Below are 18,942 nucleotides of genomic sequence, written 5' to 3' on the forward strand. Positions count from 1 at the left end.
TCTGATGAACCCCAAGCCCTGGGGATTTGACGTGGCCAAGGAGAAGAGAGGTCCTCTTTGGAGCTCAAAGCTCACTGGCCATATAAGGGAGCAGTAAGGGCTTTGAAGGAACCAAAGCTCTCTGTGGGGCTAGGGTGACACTGAGCTGAAGGAAGGAGAAGAGGCAGCCTTTAGCAGATCAGGGAACAGCAGGTGCAAAGGGCCTGGGGCTGGGACCAACATGGCTCCTTGGAGGGTCTGAGGGCACCTGGTGTGGCTGGTACTGGGGCACCTGCAAGAGGGGAGCTGGCTGTGGTGTGGGCAAGGTTGGACCAGGGGAAGAGTCAGGGTTTACTCTGAATTTGGGGGGTACAGGTTACTGGAGCATTTAAAGCAGGGAAACCATAGGGGATTTTTTTTTTTTGATCTGTGTAGAGAAATGTACATAACTTAAAATTTACCATTTTAAGTTGTACATTAACTGGCGTTAAGTACATTCACAGTGTTGTGCAACCATCACCACTATCATCTCTAGAACTTTTTTTATCATCCCAAAGAGACTCTACCCATTAAACAACTCCCCCTCCCCCTCCCCCAGGCCCTGGCCTCGTCCTTCTTACTTTCTGTCTCTGTGAATTTGACTATTCTAGGTCCTCGTGTAAGTGGAATCGTACGGTGTTTGTTCTCTTGTGACTGGATTATCCACTTTGCACAATGTCTGTAAGGTTCATCCACATGGTAGCCTGTGTCAGAATTTCCTTTTTTTTAGGCTGAATAATACTCCATTGTATGAATATACTATGTTTTGTTTATCCATTCATCCTTTGATGGACATTTGGGTTGTTTTCACCTTTTGGCTATTGTGAGTAAGGCTGCTATCAACATGACGGTGTAAATATCTGAGTCCCTGCCTTCAATTCCTTTGGGTACACACCTAGGAGTAGAATCACTAGATCATATCATAAGTCTATGTTTAACTTTTTGAGGAATCACCAAACAACAGAAGCATTTTACATTCCCAGCAACAGTGCACAAAGTTTCCAATTTTTCCACATCCTTGCCAGTACTTCTTATATCCCCTCTTTTTAAATAATAGCCATCCTAACAGGTATGAAGTGGTATCTCACCATGGTCTTGATTTGCATTTCTCTAATGGCTATTGATGTTGAGCATCTGTTCCCATGCTAATTAGCTATTTGCATATCTTCTTTGGAAAAATGTCTATTCAAGTCCTTTGCTCATTTTTGAGTTGGGTTGTTTGTTTTTTTTGTTGTTGAGTTTTAGGGGTTCTTAATATCCTGAATATTAATCCCTAATCAGATATATGATTTACAGATATTTTCTCCATTCTGTGTTTGTCTTCTCACTCTCTTCATAATGTCCTTTGATGCAGAAAGGTTTTAGTTTTGATGTAGTCCTATTTATCAATTTTCTTTTGTTGCCTGTGCTTTTAGGGTCATATCCAAAAATCACTGCCAAATACAACATCACAAGGATTTTTCCCTAATTTTCTTCTAAGAGTTTCATAGTTTTAGCTCTTACATTTAGGTCTTTGATCTATTTTGAGCTAATTTTCATATATGGTGTCAGATAAGAGTCCAACTTCACTCTTTTGCTTGTGGATATCAAGTTTTCCCAGCACCATTTGTTGAAAAGGCTCCTTTCCCCTATTGAATGGTCTTAGCACACTTGTCAAAAACCAATTGACTGTGTGTGTCAGGGCTTATTTCTGCACTATCTGTTCTATTCCATTGGTCTACATGTCTGTCTTTATGGCAGTACCACAGTGTTTTGAGTACTGCAGCTTTGTAATAAGTTTTGAAATCAGGAAGAATGAGTCTTCCAACTTTGTTCTTCTTTTTCAAGAGTAATTTGACTATTCCCTTGAGATTCCACATGAATTTCTGTATGGATTTTTCTATTTCTGCAAAAACACCATTGGGATTTTGATAAGGATTACATAAAATCTGTATATCTCTTTAGGTAATATTGTTATCTTATCAGAATTAAGTCTTCAAATCCATGGATAGGAGATATCTTTCTACTTATTTATGTATTCTTTAATTTCCTTCAGCAATGTTTTGTAATTTTTAAAATAAATTTATTTATTTAATTTATTTATTTTTGGCTGCATTGGGTCTTTGTTGCTGCGCATGGGCATTCTCTAGTTGCAGTGAGTGGGGGCTACTCTTCGTTGCAGTGTGCAGGCTTCTCATTGCAGTGGTTTCTCTTGCTGTGGAGCACAGGCTCTAGGCGCATGGGTTTCAGTAGTTGTGGCTCTCGGGTTCTAGAGTGCAGGCTCAGTAGTTGTGGCTCACGGGCTTAATTGCTCCATGGCATGTGGGATCTTCCCAGACCAGGGCTCGAACCTGTGTCCCCTGCATCAGCAGGAGGATTCTTAACCACTGTGCCATGAGGGAAGTCCCAATGTTTTGTAATTTTCATTGTACAAGTCTTTTGCCTCCTTGCTTAACTTTAATTCTAAGTATTTTATTATTTTTGATGTTACTGTGAATGGAATTATTTTCTTAATTTCCTCTTTGGGTTGTTCCTCGCTAGTGTATAGCAACTTGCTGAATTCATTTATTAGCTCTGTCTTAGTCCATTTGGGCTGCTATAACAAAATGCCACAGACTAGGTTGCTTATGGACAACAGAAATTTATTTCTCATAGTTCTGGAGACTGGAATTCAGCCAGCATGATCGGGTTCTGGTGAAAGCCCTCTTCCTGGTTTCAGACTACCCACTTCTTGCAAAGTCAGCAGAGGCTAGTGATCTCTCTGGAACTGCTTTTATAAGGCACTAATCCCATTCATGAGAGCTCCACTCTCATGACTTAAGCACCTCCCAAATGCCCCACCTCCTAATACCGTCACCTTTGAGGGTTAGAATATCAACATATGGATTTTGGAGGGAAACACACCATAGCAAGCTTGAATCGTTTTTGGTAGAATTTTCAGAAATTTCTACATATAAGATTATGTCATTTGTGACCAGGGATAGTTTATTTTCCAATCTGGGTGCCTTTTATTTCTTTTTCTTGCCTTATTGCTTTGGCTAGAACTTCTAATACTGTGATGAACGTATGCATCATTGTCTTGTTCCTGATTTTAAAGGAAAAGCTTTTATCTTTCACCATTAAGTATGACATTAGCTGTGGGTTTTTCACGTATGGCCTTTATTATATTGAGATAATGTCCTTCTAGTCTTAGTTTGTTGAGTTCCTAATCATGAAAAGGTATTGAAATTTGGCAAATTCTTTTTCTGCATTAATTGAGATGTGGGTTTTTTCCCTTTTCAATCTATTAATGTGGTGATTGGTTGATTTTTGTATGTTGAACATCCTTGCATTCCTGGAATAAAACTCACTTGATCATGGTGTAGAAACCTTTTAATATATTTCTGAATTTGTTTGCTACTATTTTGTTGAGGATTTTTGCATAACTATTCATAAGGTATATTGGTACGTAGTTTTTTTTATTTGGACCAAACAGTTTTTTTTTGTTGGGAGGTTTTTGATTACTGATTTGATCTCCTTCCTAGTTAAAGGTCTATTCAGTTTGTCTATTTCTTCGTGAGTAAGTTTTGTTAGACTGTGTTTCTAGGCATTTGTCCATTTCTTCTAGGTTATCAAATTTGTTGGCATGCAATTGTTCATACTATTCCCTTTAATCATATTTTTTAGTATTATTTGTATTATATTTATTTCTCTGTGATTCTAAGCATTTGTGATTTTAGTTTTTAATATACTATATTGCCCTCATTAGATTATACCTTCATATTCATAGAACAATATAAACTAATGCCAGCAATAATAATATTGTGATACAAAAGATCCTGAAGCCTTTTTTTTCCAACCGTTTTGAGCAACCATACATGGTACTATATTTTATTTCATTTTATTATTTTAATTTTTTATTTAAATATAGTTGATACACAATATTATACAATTTACAGGTGTACAAATAGTGATTTACAATTTTTAAAGGTTATGCTTCATTTATAGTTATTATAAAATATTGGCCATATTCCCCATGTTGTACAATATATCCTCATAGCTTATTTGTTTTATACATAATAGTTTGTACCTCTTAATCCCCTACCCCTATGTTGCCCTCCCCCCTTCCTACTCACCACTGGTAACCACAGTGTTTTCTCTACAACTATGAGTCTGTTGTTGTTGTTGTTGTATTCACTAGTTTGTTGTATTTTTTGGATTCCACATATAAGTGATATCATACAGTATTTGTCTGTCTCTGTCTGACTTATTTCACTTAGTATAATACCCTCCAAGTCCATCCATGTTGTTGCAAACCTTTAATCACATTTATATCTATAAAATTGACAGTAATGCCCATTTCATTTCTGGTTTTAAAATTTGATTCTCCTTTCTTTTTTTTCTTAGTCCATTTAGTTAAATGTTTGTCAATTTTGTTGATCTTGTCAAAGAACCACCTTTTGGTTTTGTTGGCTCTCTTTGTGGTTTTTCTATTCTCTATTTTATGTATCTCTGCTCTAACCTTTATTTTTTCCTTCCTTCTGCTAGATTTGAGTTTAGTTTTCTCTTCTTTTTCTAGTTCTTTAAGGTGTAAAGTTAAGTTATTGGTTTGAGATCTTTTTTCTTTTTTAATGTAGGTTTTACAGCTATAAATTTTCTTCTTAGCACTGCCTTTGCTGAATCTCCTGTTTTGGTATGTTGTGTTTTTGTTTTCATTCATCTCTAAGGATTTTCTCATTTCTTCTTTGACCTATTAGTTGTTTAAGAGTGTGTTGTTTACGTTCCATGTATTTGTGAATTTTACAATTTTCCTTCCATTATTGATTTGTAGCTTCATTCCTTTATGGTTAGAAAAGATACTTTATATGATATTAATCTTCTAACATTTACTAAAGCTTGTTTTAGAGCATAACAATTAGTTTATTCTGGAGAATATCCCATGTGCACTTGAGAAAATGTATATTCTGCAGTTGATAGGTGGAGTGTTCTGTATATGTATGTTAGGCATAGTTGGTTTATAGTCTTGTTCAAGTCCTCTGTTCCATTATTGATCTTCTGTCTTGTTGTTCTATACATTATTGAAAGTGTGGTATTGAATTATCCAACTATTATTAGTAGTTTTATTATCTAGCTCTCCTTTCAAGTTGGCCAATGTTTGCATCATATATTTTGGGACTATACTGTTTGGTGCATATATCTTTATGATTGTTATATATTGTTGATTTTTTTTTTCTTTTATCAATAAATAATATCCTTCTTTGTCTCTTATAAACTTTTTTTTTTAAACTTAAAGTCTATTTTGTCTGATATTAGTGTAGCCACCCCAGCTCTCTTTTGGTTACTATTTGCATGAAATATCTTTTTCCATCCTTTCACTTTCAACCTATTTGTGTCTTTAGTTCTAAAGTGAATCTCTTGTGGACAGCATATAGTTGGATTGTTGTTGTTGTTTTTAATCAATTCTGCCTTGTGAATGGAAAGTTTAAATCGAATTACATTTAAAGTGATTACTGATAAGGATGGACTTACTTCTGCCATTTTGCTATTTGTTTTCTGTATGTCTTCTAGCTCTTTTGTTCCTCATTTCCTCCATTACTGCCTTCTTTTGTGTTTAGTTGATTTTTTGTAGTGACAAATTTTGATTCCTTTCTCATTTCCTTTTGTATATATTATGTAGATATTTTCTTTGTGGTTATCATGGGATTATATGTAACACCCTAAAGTTAAAACCATCTAATTTGAATTGACATCAGTTTAGTTTATGCATACAAAACTCTAATCCCATAGAGTTCCTTCCCCTCCTAATGTTATTGTTGTAACAGATTAAATCTTTATGCCTTGTGTGCTAATAACATAGATTTGCAATTATTTTCATGAATTTATCTTTTAAATCATAGAAAATAAACTGTAGAGTTACAAACAAAAATTACAATAATACTGGCTTTTATATTTGCTCACATATTTAGCTTTATTGGATATCTTTATTTTCTTATAGAGCTTTGATTTACTGTCTAGTGTCTTTTCATTTCAACCTGAAGGGCTTCTTTTAGCATTTCTTATAGAGTAGGTTTAGTTTTTGTTTATCTGGAAATGTCTTAATTTTGCTCTCACTTTCAAAGGGCAGCTTTGCCAGATAAAGAATTCTTGGTTGATTGTTTTTTCTTTCACCACTTCAGATGTATCATTCAGTGCCTTAATGGCTTCCAAGGTTTCCTATGATAAATCAGCTGATAATCTTATTGAGAATGAATTCTCTTTTCTCTTGGTACTTTTGAGATTTTCTTCTTTGACTTTCAACAGTTTAGTTATAATGTATGTCATTGTGGACCTCTTTGAGTTTATCCTACCTGGAGTTTGTTGAGCTTCTTAGAAGTTTTCAGCCATTATTTCTTCACATAATATTTTCGCCCCTTTCTCTTTTCTGCAGGGACTCTCATTATGCATACATTGGCCCACCTGATGATGCCTGACAAGTCCTTTAGGCTCTATTCACTTTTCTTCATTCTTTTTTTCCTGCTCCCCAAATTTGATAATTTCAATTGTTCTGTCTTCAAGTTCGTTGAGTCTTTCTTCTGCTTGCTCAAGTCTGCTATTGAGCTCTAGTGAATTTTCCATTTCAGTCACTGTATTTTCCAGCCCCAGAATTTCTATTTTTTTAATTAATTTCTACTTTTTTAATTAATTTCTACCTTTGTGTTAATATCCTCATTTTGTACATGCATCATTTCCCTGATTTCCTTTGGTTTTTGTCCATATTTTACTTTAGCTCTTTGAGCACACCTAAGGCAGTAGTTTTAAAGTATTTGTCTCGTGAGACTGATGTTTCAACCTCCTTATGGATGATTTCTGTAAATTTATTTTGCTCCTTTGGATGGGCCATATTTTCTTGTTCTTTGTAAGCCTTGTGATTTTTTGTTGAAAATTGGGAGGTAACTCTGGAAATCAGATTCTCCCCCTTCCCAGTGTTTGCTATTCTTTTTCTTTTCTTTCTTTTTTTTGTTGTTGAAGGATGTAGCAGTCCATTTGTTTTGAGACTTTTCCAAAGTCTCAATTTTTACAAAGACTATTCCTTGTTGTGTGTGATCACTGAATCTTTGCTGGTTTAGCTTGTGTTCAGCTGGTGTTTGGGCAGAGTTTCCTTGAGTAGCAGGAGCTTTCCCAGTCTTCACAACCTGGTTCTGTCCTTCAACACTTAGGCAGGCTTGCTCTGAGCCTGGGGACCAGCCCAAGATGAAATCTTGCCTGGGCATGAGTGTGTCTTTCTAAATTCCTGCATGTGCATGGCTGCTTTTGAATGCCCGAATTTCTCAAAGAGTCCTACTTCAACTCCTCCAGGCCTTAGATGGTCCATTATATGTCTCCAACAGTAATCTCTTGCCCCAGGAGTCTGTGGGTCTGTAGTCACTTCGCAGCTTTTATGAGCAGTGTCTGCCACTTTTGCCACTCTAATTCCAGGTTAAGCAAAACAGAGATGAGTGCCTTGCATCATTCCTTCATGAATCCACCAGATGTTCACAGTAATTTGCAAATATGGTATTCTCTGCTCCTTCTGGCTTGGGGTGGGGGAGGGGAATGGAACTGGGCTGGCAACTCAAGACCAAAACTGCCACTGCACTGGGGATGGGCAAGGATGAGTGAAAATGCCACAAAACTTTCCTATCTTTCTGAAGATGGCCTTTTCTGTATTGAACATTAGCTTGGTTGCTGTAAACCTCTGACTATCTTCTAGAGCTCTGAAGACAGTTATTCCAGACAGTTTCTCCTTGTCCTTTTCAATGTTTCTATGGAAAATGAGATCTTAGATCTTCCCAGCCCACCACAGAGTCATTCTGAAAATACAAGTTTGTGAGGCTAAATGGATATAAATGAATAAATGAAAAATAAATAAATGGGAGAAAAGAGAAAGCTCTTCCTACTGCAGAATGCAGGTAAGAAGAGTGGATGTGATTAGAAAAGCATAGGTGGGTGCTAACACTAAAGGGGATGGGACCCTTACATGGTCCCAAGCCTCTCCCACAAGACCCTTATTAATTCCAAGGGGGGAAATGGCTACTTTCCAGTGGAAAACCTGACAGACCCACCCTGAGCCAAAGTGAACTCCCAGTGGTGGATCCAACCGACATCACGTGCCTCAAGGTATAAGGAACCAAGAAGGACACAGCTTCACTCCCGCTAAGTGTGTACTCCAACCTCGACACAAGGAAGCCACAGACAGACCCAGACTTGGGGTGCTGCACCACGTAACCGGCCCACACTACTCAAAAAGGGCATATGGTCAAGAAGCCCAGAGAAAGGCTGGGGAAAGATTCCAGGTTAAAGATGACCAAGGAGGCTGCACTCACACGACATGCAGTCCTGGGTAAGACCCCAGACTGGGAGGAATGGACACCAGCAGGACAAGCGAGGGGTGTAGCGGCCTGAGGACCGCAGGTGGTGCTGCATCTTCACAGACCCCACCCTGCTTCTGGGAGACACACCCCCATCTATTTAGGGTGAAGGGGCAAGCTTCTTAAACTCCAGTGGTACAGAGAAAATATGTAGACACAGAGAGAGGGGAGGGCAGGCACAGCACAGCCCAAGAGCAAACAGTGCAGCAAAGGGAGCAAAATACAAACCCTGGAGAATCTGGGCTAAAGGCAGACAGGAGCTCTTTATACTATTTCTGCAACTTATCCATAAATTGGAAATTGTATCCAAAAGTTCTCCAGAAAGCTCCATGCTGGCTGTGATTTGGGGAATGGACTAGAGGGAGGCCATTGGGGGACCACTGCACCTAGACATGGCAGGGACAGAGTGGTGAGGTGGGGGAGGGCCAAAGGGAAAGGGGGGAAGGGGGAAGGGGAGGAAATAAGGGAGAGCGAGGAGGGGCAGGCGCCCTATCTTCTGGGCAGAGCCAGCCTGAGCAGGGGCCCCGTGACGTGGCAGGTCCCAGGCAGGTGCAAGAGGTGCCTCCCTGTCCCCTTCTCCCCCCTCCCTCTCCACCCCCTCCCCCTCCTTATCCCCAGCCCTGTTGTGAATCTCCTGGAGAAGCAGTACCCCCATACAGGGCCAAGGTCTTGGGGAGGGCCCCGGGACCCCCCGAGGGGGCAGAGCCTGGGCGAGGGGGCAGGCATGGCCCAGCGTGAGCAGGCAGATGTGGACAGAGGAGAAGGCTGGGCCCCTGGGCCCACGTTTGCTCAGGATTAAGACAGCATGTGGGAGAATAAACAGTAGCGGGCGGGGTGTCCTGGTCGCCAGCAGAGGTGACCAGGTGTCAGTGGGCAGCGTGCCCTCCTCCCTCCAGGAACCCCAGTGTTGACTCAGCACCACAGGCTGGCAGAGGGGCCCAAGGCAGCCCTACACAGCCGGGGCCACACCCCCAGCCGGTGCTGAGGGGCGCCTGGCCCTGAGGCTACGCAGGCGCGGTCATCCGCATCCAAGCCCCGCCTGCTGCCCTCTCCCACCGGCCTCAAGGCCCCAGTGGTGACCAGTGGCCGGAGAGGGCGGCCGGGGGACACACCACCATCCTGGGCCACGCCGCCCTCGTCTGGGCTCAGGCCCCGGGGTGGGGGAGGCCCAGCCCTCCTAGGGGTCACAGGCCCAGGCCTGATCTCTGACCTCTGGAGGTCCCGACTTCACTCTGCTGCGTTTTCCTGGGGAGGCTGAAGGGGTTCCCTCGTGTCTGGGTATCTTGTCCGTGTCCTGTAGGGGCCCCCGCCTCCCCCCACGTCTGGAAGGTGGCCGGTGCCGCAAGCGGGGTAACCCCAGCGACGGGCGAGTTTGAACTCTGAACTGTAACGGAGGGCGGGGAGGATGGCTAACAGCAGCGGTCCTGGTGGCCAGGAAAGGCCTCGAGGGGCGGGCTGGGGGGAGCACCAGCCCAGGGGAGGAGGCGCTAGAGCCGCCTCGCCGTGTCTGCCCCCTCATCTGCCCAGCAGAGCTGCTGCCAGGCCCCTCAGAACTCAGGACCGCTCGGGAGGGGCCTCGCTGGCCAGCAGGATGGTGGGACCCGCCGGGGGCAGCGGTGGCCGGAGCGCCTTGCCCACAGCCCCCTGCCCCAGACCCCTTCCCCGGGAGGCTGCCTGGCCTCCGCAGGAGGGGTTTCTGCCAGCAGAGCAGCCCCGCCCTCCATCCCCAGGGCGCCGGTGTCCACGTCTGCAGGTCTGGCCAGGGACCGTGTGAGCGACACGCACACCCGGGTGCAACATGAGCAGAGACGTAGGTGCGGCGGCTGGAGAGACGCCGTCTCCCTGATGCCTAGGGCTGGAGGTGTGGCCGCCGCCCCCAGGGGCGGCTTCTGCAGGGGCCCTGGGAGGAGACGGGGGCCCGGGGGAGCTCCTGGCGGTTTCCTGGGCCCCACCAAGCATGGCTTAGCCCGGAGCAGCAGGACCGGGTCCCTGCTGGTTTCACACACACTGGACCGTCCCCTCGTGGAACCATGGAGGCTCGGCTGTCAGCTGAGGACAGAGCGTGAATGCTGCCAGCAGGAAACAGAGACCCCACCCCAGGGACGGAACTCCAGGCCCACTTCCTGGGGCTGGAGGCTAAGGGCTGGGCGGGGGTCCAGGAGAGGCCAGGTCTGGAGACAGGGTGGAAAGCCCCTCCACACGAGGGCTCAGCTTATGGCCTGCGAGGTTGAGTCTAGGGTCCACGAGGCCAGGCCACCCCTCTCACCTGGGGGACAGTCTCCAGACACCCAGGCTGCCGTGGGGCCGCTGGCTCTGTGGACGCTGTGTGCCCCCGGGGCTGGCTTCCCTGGTGGAAGCAGGAAGGGCCGGGGCCCAGGGCGGGGAGGGGCCCCTGGGAGGGGCTGGGCGGGAAGGGGGGGCCACCTCATGCCCCCGGGGATTTCTTGCCCCTCACGGCCTCCAGCGGGCTGGGTGCCTTGCTCAAAAAGGTCTCCTGAAGTGGGCAGCTCCCGCTCACAGGCTGTGTCCCCGGAGGGCACCCTACCTGTTCCTTCGTTTCATGGGGGTGGGGGGCTGTGGCACCCACAGGACAGGGTGGCCCTGAGCTTGGCAGGGTGCTGGGGTCCCCTCAGGGCCTGTCAATCTGGGAGTCAGGGCACCGAGTTCCCTGAGCCCTGCGGGGGCTCGGGGCACCCAGGCTATTTGTCTTGGTGGAGGGCGGTTCCCATCCAGCTGCGTCAGCTCTGACCTGCCCTGGCGACCCTCCTGCCCAGCCCCCTGGGCAGCCCCCTACTCGGCAGCTGGCCCCCCCCCGGCATGGATGCTGGGTTGAGGGGGTGTCCTGAGTCCCAGGCTGATCGCTGATCGCGCAGAGCCCCCCGCTGTTGTCAGAAACACACCTAATCGTGCCCATCATCTGAGTTCTGGGCTGGTTTTCCATCTTCGTTTTTGTTTGCAGCTCTAGGCGTCTTCCACGTCCCTCTGTCTGTCCTTGCTTGGCTCTGGGAACCATGCTCTTTGGAACCTCAGTCATAAACACATTTTCTTCAGGAAGCCAGGACACAGGGGCTTTACGATGGTAACACGATGATGTTTTATTTTTATTCTATTCTGTAAAGAAATAAAACCCTGTGTGCCTCTCTATAGGTGGGTTCTATGAGCCGTGAGAAAGCCACAGATGCAGACAGTGACCCCAGGTGTGAAGGAGAACCACAGAGTTTATGTCAGCAAAGCCCAGGGTTGTTGCCAGCGTTTGGTGTTTTACATCTCGCGGAAGGGCTCCCTCCCCACTTCCCATCACAGAACCATCTCCCACAGCTTCCCTGGGGCTGCGGGGTCCTCACCTGCGAGGTCTTGAGCCTCCTGGAGTCCAGAGCAGAGACCTACCTCCCGCCTCCCTCCCCTCCCCTCCCCTTCTTTTCTATCTGCACTCACTCCCTTGACAATCTCCCGAGCTGAACGGCTGAAGCTCCGACTTCTCCCATCTTTGCCTCCCAGTGAGGGCAGCCTCCAGCCCTGGCCCCCGACTCACATGTCCACCTACCACCCTGACCTCTCCACCGGGCGTCTAATGGTCAAGCACAGTGTGACCCCACCAAGCTCCTACCCACCCCAGCGCCCTTCCCCAGCCACCCCATCCTTCCCCGGCCCCCGATGGAGGCTCCTGTCTATTCACCCACACTCCACGGCCGGTCCATCGCCAAACAGTCACGTTCACCACTGACCTACCCCCCAGCTCAGACCCCAGCTAGTCTCCTGCTTCTTCCCTCCGCCCGTGTGTCTGTCCTCACCCCGCAGTGGGGTCTGAAGGACAAGGTAGAGCTCTACAACCTCTGCCCAGTCCCCCAGTGCCCCTTCACTCAGGGCTAAGGCCTGGTTCTGGCTGACCCTGAGGCCCACTCCGCCTGGCCCGGCTGCCCTCCAACGCCCTCTCCCCGCCCACCTCGGACACATCCGTGCCCCTACAGCTCTGATCTCCAACCCCTCCAGGCCCTGCTGGGGCACCTCCCCCAGACATGCCCAGGCTCCCTCCTTCCCTTCCTCCCTCCCTCCCATGCCGGCCACTGAGCGGGACCCCACCAGCAGAAAGGGGTTCTCTGCTTTACTCCCCCGTGGCACTAACGCGTGGCCTCATTCCCAGTGATCTGTCCACTCTGCCCGCCACCGCCAGGCTTGCGCTGTGCACTCCCCACATGGCCCGGTCCCTGAGCGCGGCTCGCCCTGGGTCCCGGGCTGCCAAGTGGCACAGCTCCTGGCGCAGCCCTGGCTCCGAGATCGCCGCGGTACTTCCCGCGCCAGCGGGCAGCACCCTCTGCTCTTTGTCAGTTGATCCGGATATCTGAGGACCTTTGACGTCCATGCAGATTCTGCAGTGAGTTTGCTGACTTCCTCTGAAGACCGGGCCGCGAGGCTGTCTGGGTCGTGCTCACAGAGATGCCTGTGTGATGGCCCGGGCCCCACGTGTCCCCGCGGGGTTGGCTGTGAATCGCCAATCCGCTGCCCAGGGCCCAGGTCAAATAGGTCAGAGCTGTGACCTGCATGTGCCCAGGACCAGGCCGGCCGCTGGCGCCCCAGGTCTGGCCTCAGACCAAGCAGCCCTCTCCGGGCTGGGTGGGAGTCCAAGTGTCCCTGGATGGGGTGGGCGTGCTGGGGGCAGAGGTCAGGAGAGGGCTGCAACCCGACCTGCCCACCACGGTCACAGGCTCCCCAGTGTCCTGTGTCCCTGTCCATCTCCTTCCCCATATCCAGGAGCCCCCAGCGCCCTTTATCTGGGCAGAAGCTGCCCCCAATCAGGTCCCCCCAGCAAGAGGGTGGACGCCCCTTCCCCATCTGCCTGGGGCAGGACCCAGAGATGAAGGGATGGCCCTGCCAAGGCCAGACTCCACGGGGGCCAAAGGAGGTGGGGTGTGAGCCGCCGAGGCCAGCCCTGGCCTGGGACCTCTTCTGGCCATGTGTCCCCACCCCAGTGGTGACAAATCACCGCCCCCCCCAGCATCCAGGAGGTGGGGGCCCCAAGCACAGCCTGGAGGAGCCGCCCTGCAGGCAGAGCCGTGGACGCCTCAGTGGGCCAAACCCAGCTCTGTTGCTCTTTCTGGCGCCACCTGGCCAGGGCTGCGGGTCTGGGTGGCAGCAGGGACCCGTTATCTGGTTACTCCTGCCACTCGGTCACAGTTGCAGGCAGGGGAGGGGCTGTGCGCTCCCGGGGGGGTGGAGGCTTGGTCACTGTGCTGGCGTCCGTCCCAGCCAGAGAGGAAGAGGTGGCTCCCTCCGACACCCGATCCCCTCAGGGGGCAGTGGCGCTGATCAGGGTGCCACCTGCGGCTACAGGGCCAGCCAGTCACTGGGGCAGCAGCTCCCAGAGCCAGAGGGCCGGGAACTTCCTGCTCCCAAGGAGGGCGTCCCATGGGGGTGGCAGTGACTTCCCTGCCCGGACCTCGTTGCCACGTTCGTCCACCTCCCACTCAGGCCATCTCCTGGGCCCAAGGGGTCGTGGGGTCAGGGCTGCGGGAGCCCCTCGGCCCCTACCTGGTCTCTGACAGGAGGGGTCAGCTCCACTGCCCACACAGCTGGCCGGAGCAAACAGCCGGGTCAGGCGGGCCGTGGGGGGCTGGACCAGGGCACTGGGCACTTGGCGCTCAGGACAGGGCAGACAGGGGTGGGAGTGGGCAATGCCGGCCAGAGGGGTGTAAACTGTAAAGGGCGGTCCTCATCCTCATCCAGGGTCCTCGCGGTCCTGCAGACCTCAAGGGGTGGCCCAGCCTCAGAGGGCGTAAGCCGCCTCCCTGGACCCCTGAGACCCCTGACTCTGCTTCCTGAGCCCCTGGCCCAGCCGGAAGCACCAGGACCACTGTGCTGCCACCTTGTGGCGGTGCAGGGACCGCAGCCAGATCCTGGAGGTGGGACTTTCGGTGCCACCAGCCCCGGACCCACCGGCCCCCAGACCCAACTCAGCCTGGGCCTGGTTCTTGTGACCAAGGCAGCGTGAGGTGGACGCAGTGGGCATCTAAGTCCAGGCGCCGCAGCAGGGACATGAGGACATGAGTCCAGCTTCCTGTGTTTCCACAGTTGACCTCCAGCAAGCTGCCCTCCCCGGGCCTAGGTTCCAGCAGGACTGAGAGCCTGCTACCACCCCCCCTCCATGTTGTCGTGGAGGACAGGTGGTGAAGCATCCGCCCCTGCCCTGCATCCACGCCTGGCCACTCGAGCCCACTGCCCAGTGTCCACAGGTCCCCGAGGCCTTCTCTGGCCCAGCAAAGGGGCCCCAAGATGCGTGGAGCAGTGGGGAGCTCGGCGGGATTGTGAGCCCCCGGGCGACCCTGGTGGCCAGCACTGTCCAGCCTGGCAGCCCCCCGCCCCGTCAGGGTCCAGGCCAGGCTGGCCTCCCAGCAATGGCCGGGGTCAGCTGGCTGGCACCTGGCCCCGTGGGCTTGTCTGCTCTGGGTGCCCCCTCCTGGCACTCGGGCTTGGGGAGCTCGGGACACCCTGTGCATTCCTGTGCTGGACCCTGCCCCCTGCCCCCCTCCGCTGCCCTGTCATGCCTGGAGCGGGACATCCGCACGGCCCTTGCCCACCCTCCCAGTGCTGCTGTGGGGCCGGGTCCAGCCTGAGGCCAGTGTGTCACCGGGGGTGTCAGGGACTCCCCTGGGGCCTCCAAGGAAGAGGGGGCTGGGTTTTCGAAACTTGGAGGTTCCCAGGGCAGGGGGCAGGGGTCACAGAGGGGAGGGCAACAGCACTCCTGGGGGACTGGTCTCCCTTGGGCCTGCGTGCACACACACTTGTGCGCACACACATGCACAGACACATGCACACACGTGCACTGCACACATGCACACACGTGCACACACGTGCACAGACACAGGTGCACCGCACACCGAGCGTGACTTTGGTGTGATGGGAGAGTCCAGAGATTTGTAGAGAGAAGATGGAGCCTTCCCAGTCTGACGGCTCAGCTGGGTGGACCCGCGGGACTCCCGCCCTCTGTCCGGCCAAATGCACAGCAGACCAGGCGGCTGGCCTACCCCCCCCCGGGCCCATGTCTGCCCTCCGACCTGCTCCCGGCTTTTATGGACAAGCTTAAAAATCACACGGAGCCCACGAATTGCAAATTCTCCAAGTGTATTTCCGAAACCGACGGCCCTTTCCTGAGGCCCAGGGCCGAGGCAGGGGTGAGGCTCTGCCTCCCAGTGGCCGGCCGAGCAGTCAATTGCTGCATCTGAGGGACCGCTGTGGATCAGGCCCTTACGTGATGCTGAAGGCAGGGACCAGCAGGCTGGACCCACAGCCAGAGGAGCCTCCCCCACCCCCTGCCCACCCGGGCTGGTCCAGAGCAGGCAGCTGCAATCCCGTCAGGGCCACTGCACACCCGGGGCCGCTGGACCCGGAGAGGGACGAGAGGGGTGGACCGTGCATCCTAGGCTTGGGTCATCTGGGCCGGGGCTCAGGTTCCACTGGCCTTGGAGGCTGAGATTGCAGCAAGTACAAACGTTCTTGTGGGCCTGTCCTGGAGGGACAGGGCGGGGCTCCGGCCCGTCTACTGCGAAGGCCGGGGACCCGGGGCCCCTCTCCTCCAGTGCCTGAGCCCCGTCTCCTGGCTCCGCTCGGCACCCTGCTCCAGCTGCACCTCCCCTGAGCGGCTGAGGCCCCCGTGGGAGTCGCACTGCAGGCCCACGCAGCCGCACTCCTCCACCTCCGTGTAGCTGAAGGCCCGGCTGGAGCCGTCCTCACAGCGCAGGGTCACGTTCCGCAGAGAGGCCCGCAGCTCACGGCAGCACCTGCACCTGTGCTCCACAGTGTGGGCCTCCAGGGAGTACCTGTGGGCAGGGGCCGCCTGAGCTAGAGGCTCGCGGGTGGCGTTTAACAGTGGCTCCCGCGTGCCGGTCACGGCAGCTGAGGTGCCCTGTGGCTCCTTCTGAGCCCCCCAAAGGCTAGGGAGGGGCCCAGCAGCCTCTCACCAACCACTTGACCAGCAGGTCACCAACGGGGACCCCGAGCCTGGAGTCTCAGTAAAGAGAAGAGTGTGAGTCCAGACAGGCCGCGAGCCGTCCCTGGCCCCCAGCCCCCCATCCTGCCCCTGTCTGCCCGCCCCAAGCCCTGCCCTGCAGGAGCCCTCTGTGGGTGGGGGGGGGGGTGCGGGTCTGCCCTGGGCGAGTCAGGGGCTCACGTACACGGAGCCGGTGTCCCCACAGTTGCCCTGGCAGTAGGTGAGGCGCACGGGCTCCACGGAGCTGCAGCCTGGCTGCCGGAGGACCTGGAGCTTGTGGTACACGGTGCAGGTCGACCCTGGGGAGGGACACGGGAGGCGGCGCAGAGGTCAGCCCTGGCCGGGCGCCCCACCCCGCCCCACGCCACCTCCTGCGTCCCCCTCCCCTGGCAGACACGCCCACTCACTGTTCTGGGGGCAGGCGAGGCAGCAGCCGTCCTCGCTCAGCCGAGCCTTGTCCTATGAGGACAGAGAGGCCGTTAGCGAGGGCAGGGACGCAAGACAGTGGCGCCCACTCCCATCCACGGCCTGATCCTCCCGTGGCCACTGTCGACCCCCCTGGGCAGGGCCGGTGGGCTCCCAGGACTCACCGCAGGACAGCTGAGTGGGGGACACGCCTTCTTCGTGGTCACCACCACGAGCCCATCCTGGTGCTTCTCACACTCGTGTGTCACGCAGCGGCTCCTGGGGTCGGACCAGGGCTCGCCGGGCTGCAGGGAGGCCCAGCCAACAAGTGAGTGGCCCTCCCCAAGGCCCCCCCGCGAGGGAGCGTGCTGCACCCGTCTGTCTGTCGGCCCCCAGCCCACGGGCTTCCGGAGGCTCCCGCGGCCTCTGCCCTGCGCCCGCCTTGCACTGACGGCTCCCCAGGGGCCCCGGTGCACCAGGAAGCCATCCACCCAGCACCCCCGCTGCCGCTGTGCGCTCCCGGCGCCCCCCCCCCCCCCCCGTGCAGGGGTGGGGCTGGCCCCCCCGGAGCCTGTGGCCGGCCCCGCCCGGAACCCACCCCAAGGCCCCGTGACCGCTACTCACGTAGAAGAGGTGGGCGGAGCTGCTGCTGGTGTTCATGACACAGGCCACCTGTACACACTCGCCACAGCACTGCCCGCTCCGTGTCTGGTACTCGAAGCCCTGGGAGGGGGGCAGGATGTGTGGCCTGAGCCCGGACTGGGCGCTGCGTGGGGGTGGGAATGAGAAGGGGGGACACTCACCACGGGGCAACGGGTGCTGCAGATCTGGGTCTCACAGCTGATCACGAACGTGTCCGACTGGGGGCCACCGGCCAACTCACACCAACACTTTTCGCACAGGTTCGAGGAAACTATGGCACCAGGCTGGGGGAGTCAAGGTGACAGTGTCTGCCCAGCCGGGCCTGGTGCGCCTGCCCTCCCGGACGTCCCCTCCAGGCCTGCCCCCGCCAGGCAGACTCTTCCTCTGAGGTGACCCTCAGTAGTGCCTCCTGGTTGGGGTCCCGGTCTTGGGGACAGAGCCCCAAGGCTGCTCCTCCAGGGAGGTCACATGCTCTGGAGGACCCGGCATGGGGAGAGCGAGGCTGGGGGCCTTCTCAAGTTCAGGACAGGGTTTGTGGTCCCAGAAGAACCCACTGCTGCTCCGAAGGCCACCCAGGCCCTCAGGGACGCAGCCTCGGGGAGAAGCTGGCAGGACGGGGGGGACTCCGGTCCCTGTGCACCAGGGGGCCTGACCTTCGGCTGGTTCTTACCTGGTACAAGGTGCCGTTGATGCTGCAGACGGTCCAGCCTGCTCAGGGGAGAAAGCAGACCTGTGGACCCGCCCTCCTCTTGTCCCGCCAGCCTCCCGAGTAGCAGCTGCCCGCGCCCACCACTACAGCATCCCAGCCCCGGGCGACGGCCCATGCTCCTCCCCAGCCTGGCCGCCGCTGAGCCGGGACACTCACTGCAGTTTCGGGTCGGGCAGCAAGCCCCTTCCTTATAGGTCAGGATGGAGTGGGAGCCTTCCGGACAGTCCACGGGCGCGGGGCAGTGTGTGGCGTTGCAGACTGCAGCAGACGGGAGGGGACGTCAGGGGACCTGCCTCCCTCCCGAGCCTGAGTGTCGCCTCTCCCTGGGGGTCTCCAGGAGTACTGACTACCCAGTGGACAGGTGGTAGGCTCTCCAGGGGGTGCCCACCGCCACGGGGGACGAGGCTTCTGGTCGGCCCTGACCTCCATGGTACCCCTTACTCTTGAGCCTTCCTGCTGGGGGTCAGCAGCTGAAGCCACATAAAGGGAGGGTATGCCCACCACCCTCCTGGGGCGTGCCCCCGGGTGCCAGCACCTCGGGACCCTTCAGGGGCAAAGCTGGCCAGCCCTGAGCCTGTGCATGTGCGCCCCCCACCCGGCCTGGGGCTCACCGCAGGTGTACTGGGGACAGCACTGGCCGGTCTGCAGGGCCGCGGGCGCTGGCACGAAGCCGGGCTCGGGGCAGGTGGGGGGCAGGGGGCAGGGCCGAGTCTGGCAGCTCAGAGTCCGGGTGCTGCCCTTGCAGGTGCACTCTTGACAGCCCACGCTGACAGTGTGGCCAGGCTGGCAGGGGGAGGACATGGGGCCCCCGGGCCATTGGTCACCTGCCTGTCCCGTGGCAC

At 53.6% G+C, this 18,942-nt stretch overlaps 1 protein-coding gene across 1 annotated transcript in view; it reads right to left on the bottom strand.

The window, feature by feature from the left end:
- Nucleotides 1-15,477: 15,477 nt before the first annotated feature.
- Nucleotides 15,478-18,942, bottom strand: part of MUC5AC (mucin 5AC, oligomeric mucus/gel-forming) — a 37,302-nt gene continuing 33,837 nt past the window's right edge. Inside the window, exons 50-58 of the mRNA XM_036861390.1 lie at nucleotides 18,712-18,883; nucleotides 18,257-18,358; nucleotides 18,062-18,099; nucleotides 17,553-17,675; nucleotides 17,374-17,472; nucleotides 16,935-17,054; nucleotides 16,752-16,803; nucleotides 16,529-16,643; nucleotides 15,478-16,174 (exon numbers count right to left, since the gene is read on the bottom strand). Of these exons, the coding sequence (XP_036717285.1) occupies nucleotides 15,895-16,174; nucleotides 16,529-16,643; nucleotides 16,752-16,803; nucleotides 16,935-17,054; nucleotides 17,374-17,472; nucleotides 17,553-17,675; nucleotides 18,062-18,099; nucleotides 18,257-18,358; nucleotides 18,712-18,883 (1,101 nt within the window). The 3' untranslated portion in view covers nucleotides 15,478-15,894. The remainder of the gene's footprint in view (nucleotides 16,175-16,528; nucleotides 16,644-16,751; nucleotides 16,804-16,934; nucleotides 17,055-17,373; nucleotides 17,473-17,552; nucleotides 17,676-18,061; nucleotides 18,100-18,256; nucleotides 18,359-18,711; nucleotides 18,884-18,942) is intronic.

This window comes from Balaenoptera musculus, chromosome 8 (genome assembly GCF_009873245.2).
Source record: "Balaenoptera musculus isolate JJ_BM4_2016_0621 chromosome 8, mBalMus1.pri.v3, whole genome shotgun sequence".
NCBI classification, from domain to species: Eukaryota; Metazoa; Chordata; class Mammalia; order Artiodactyla; family Balaenopteridae; genus Balaenoptera; species Balaenoptera musculus.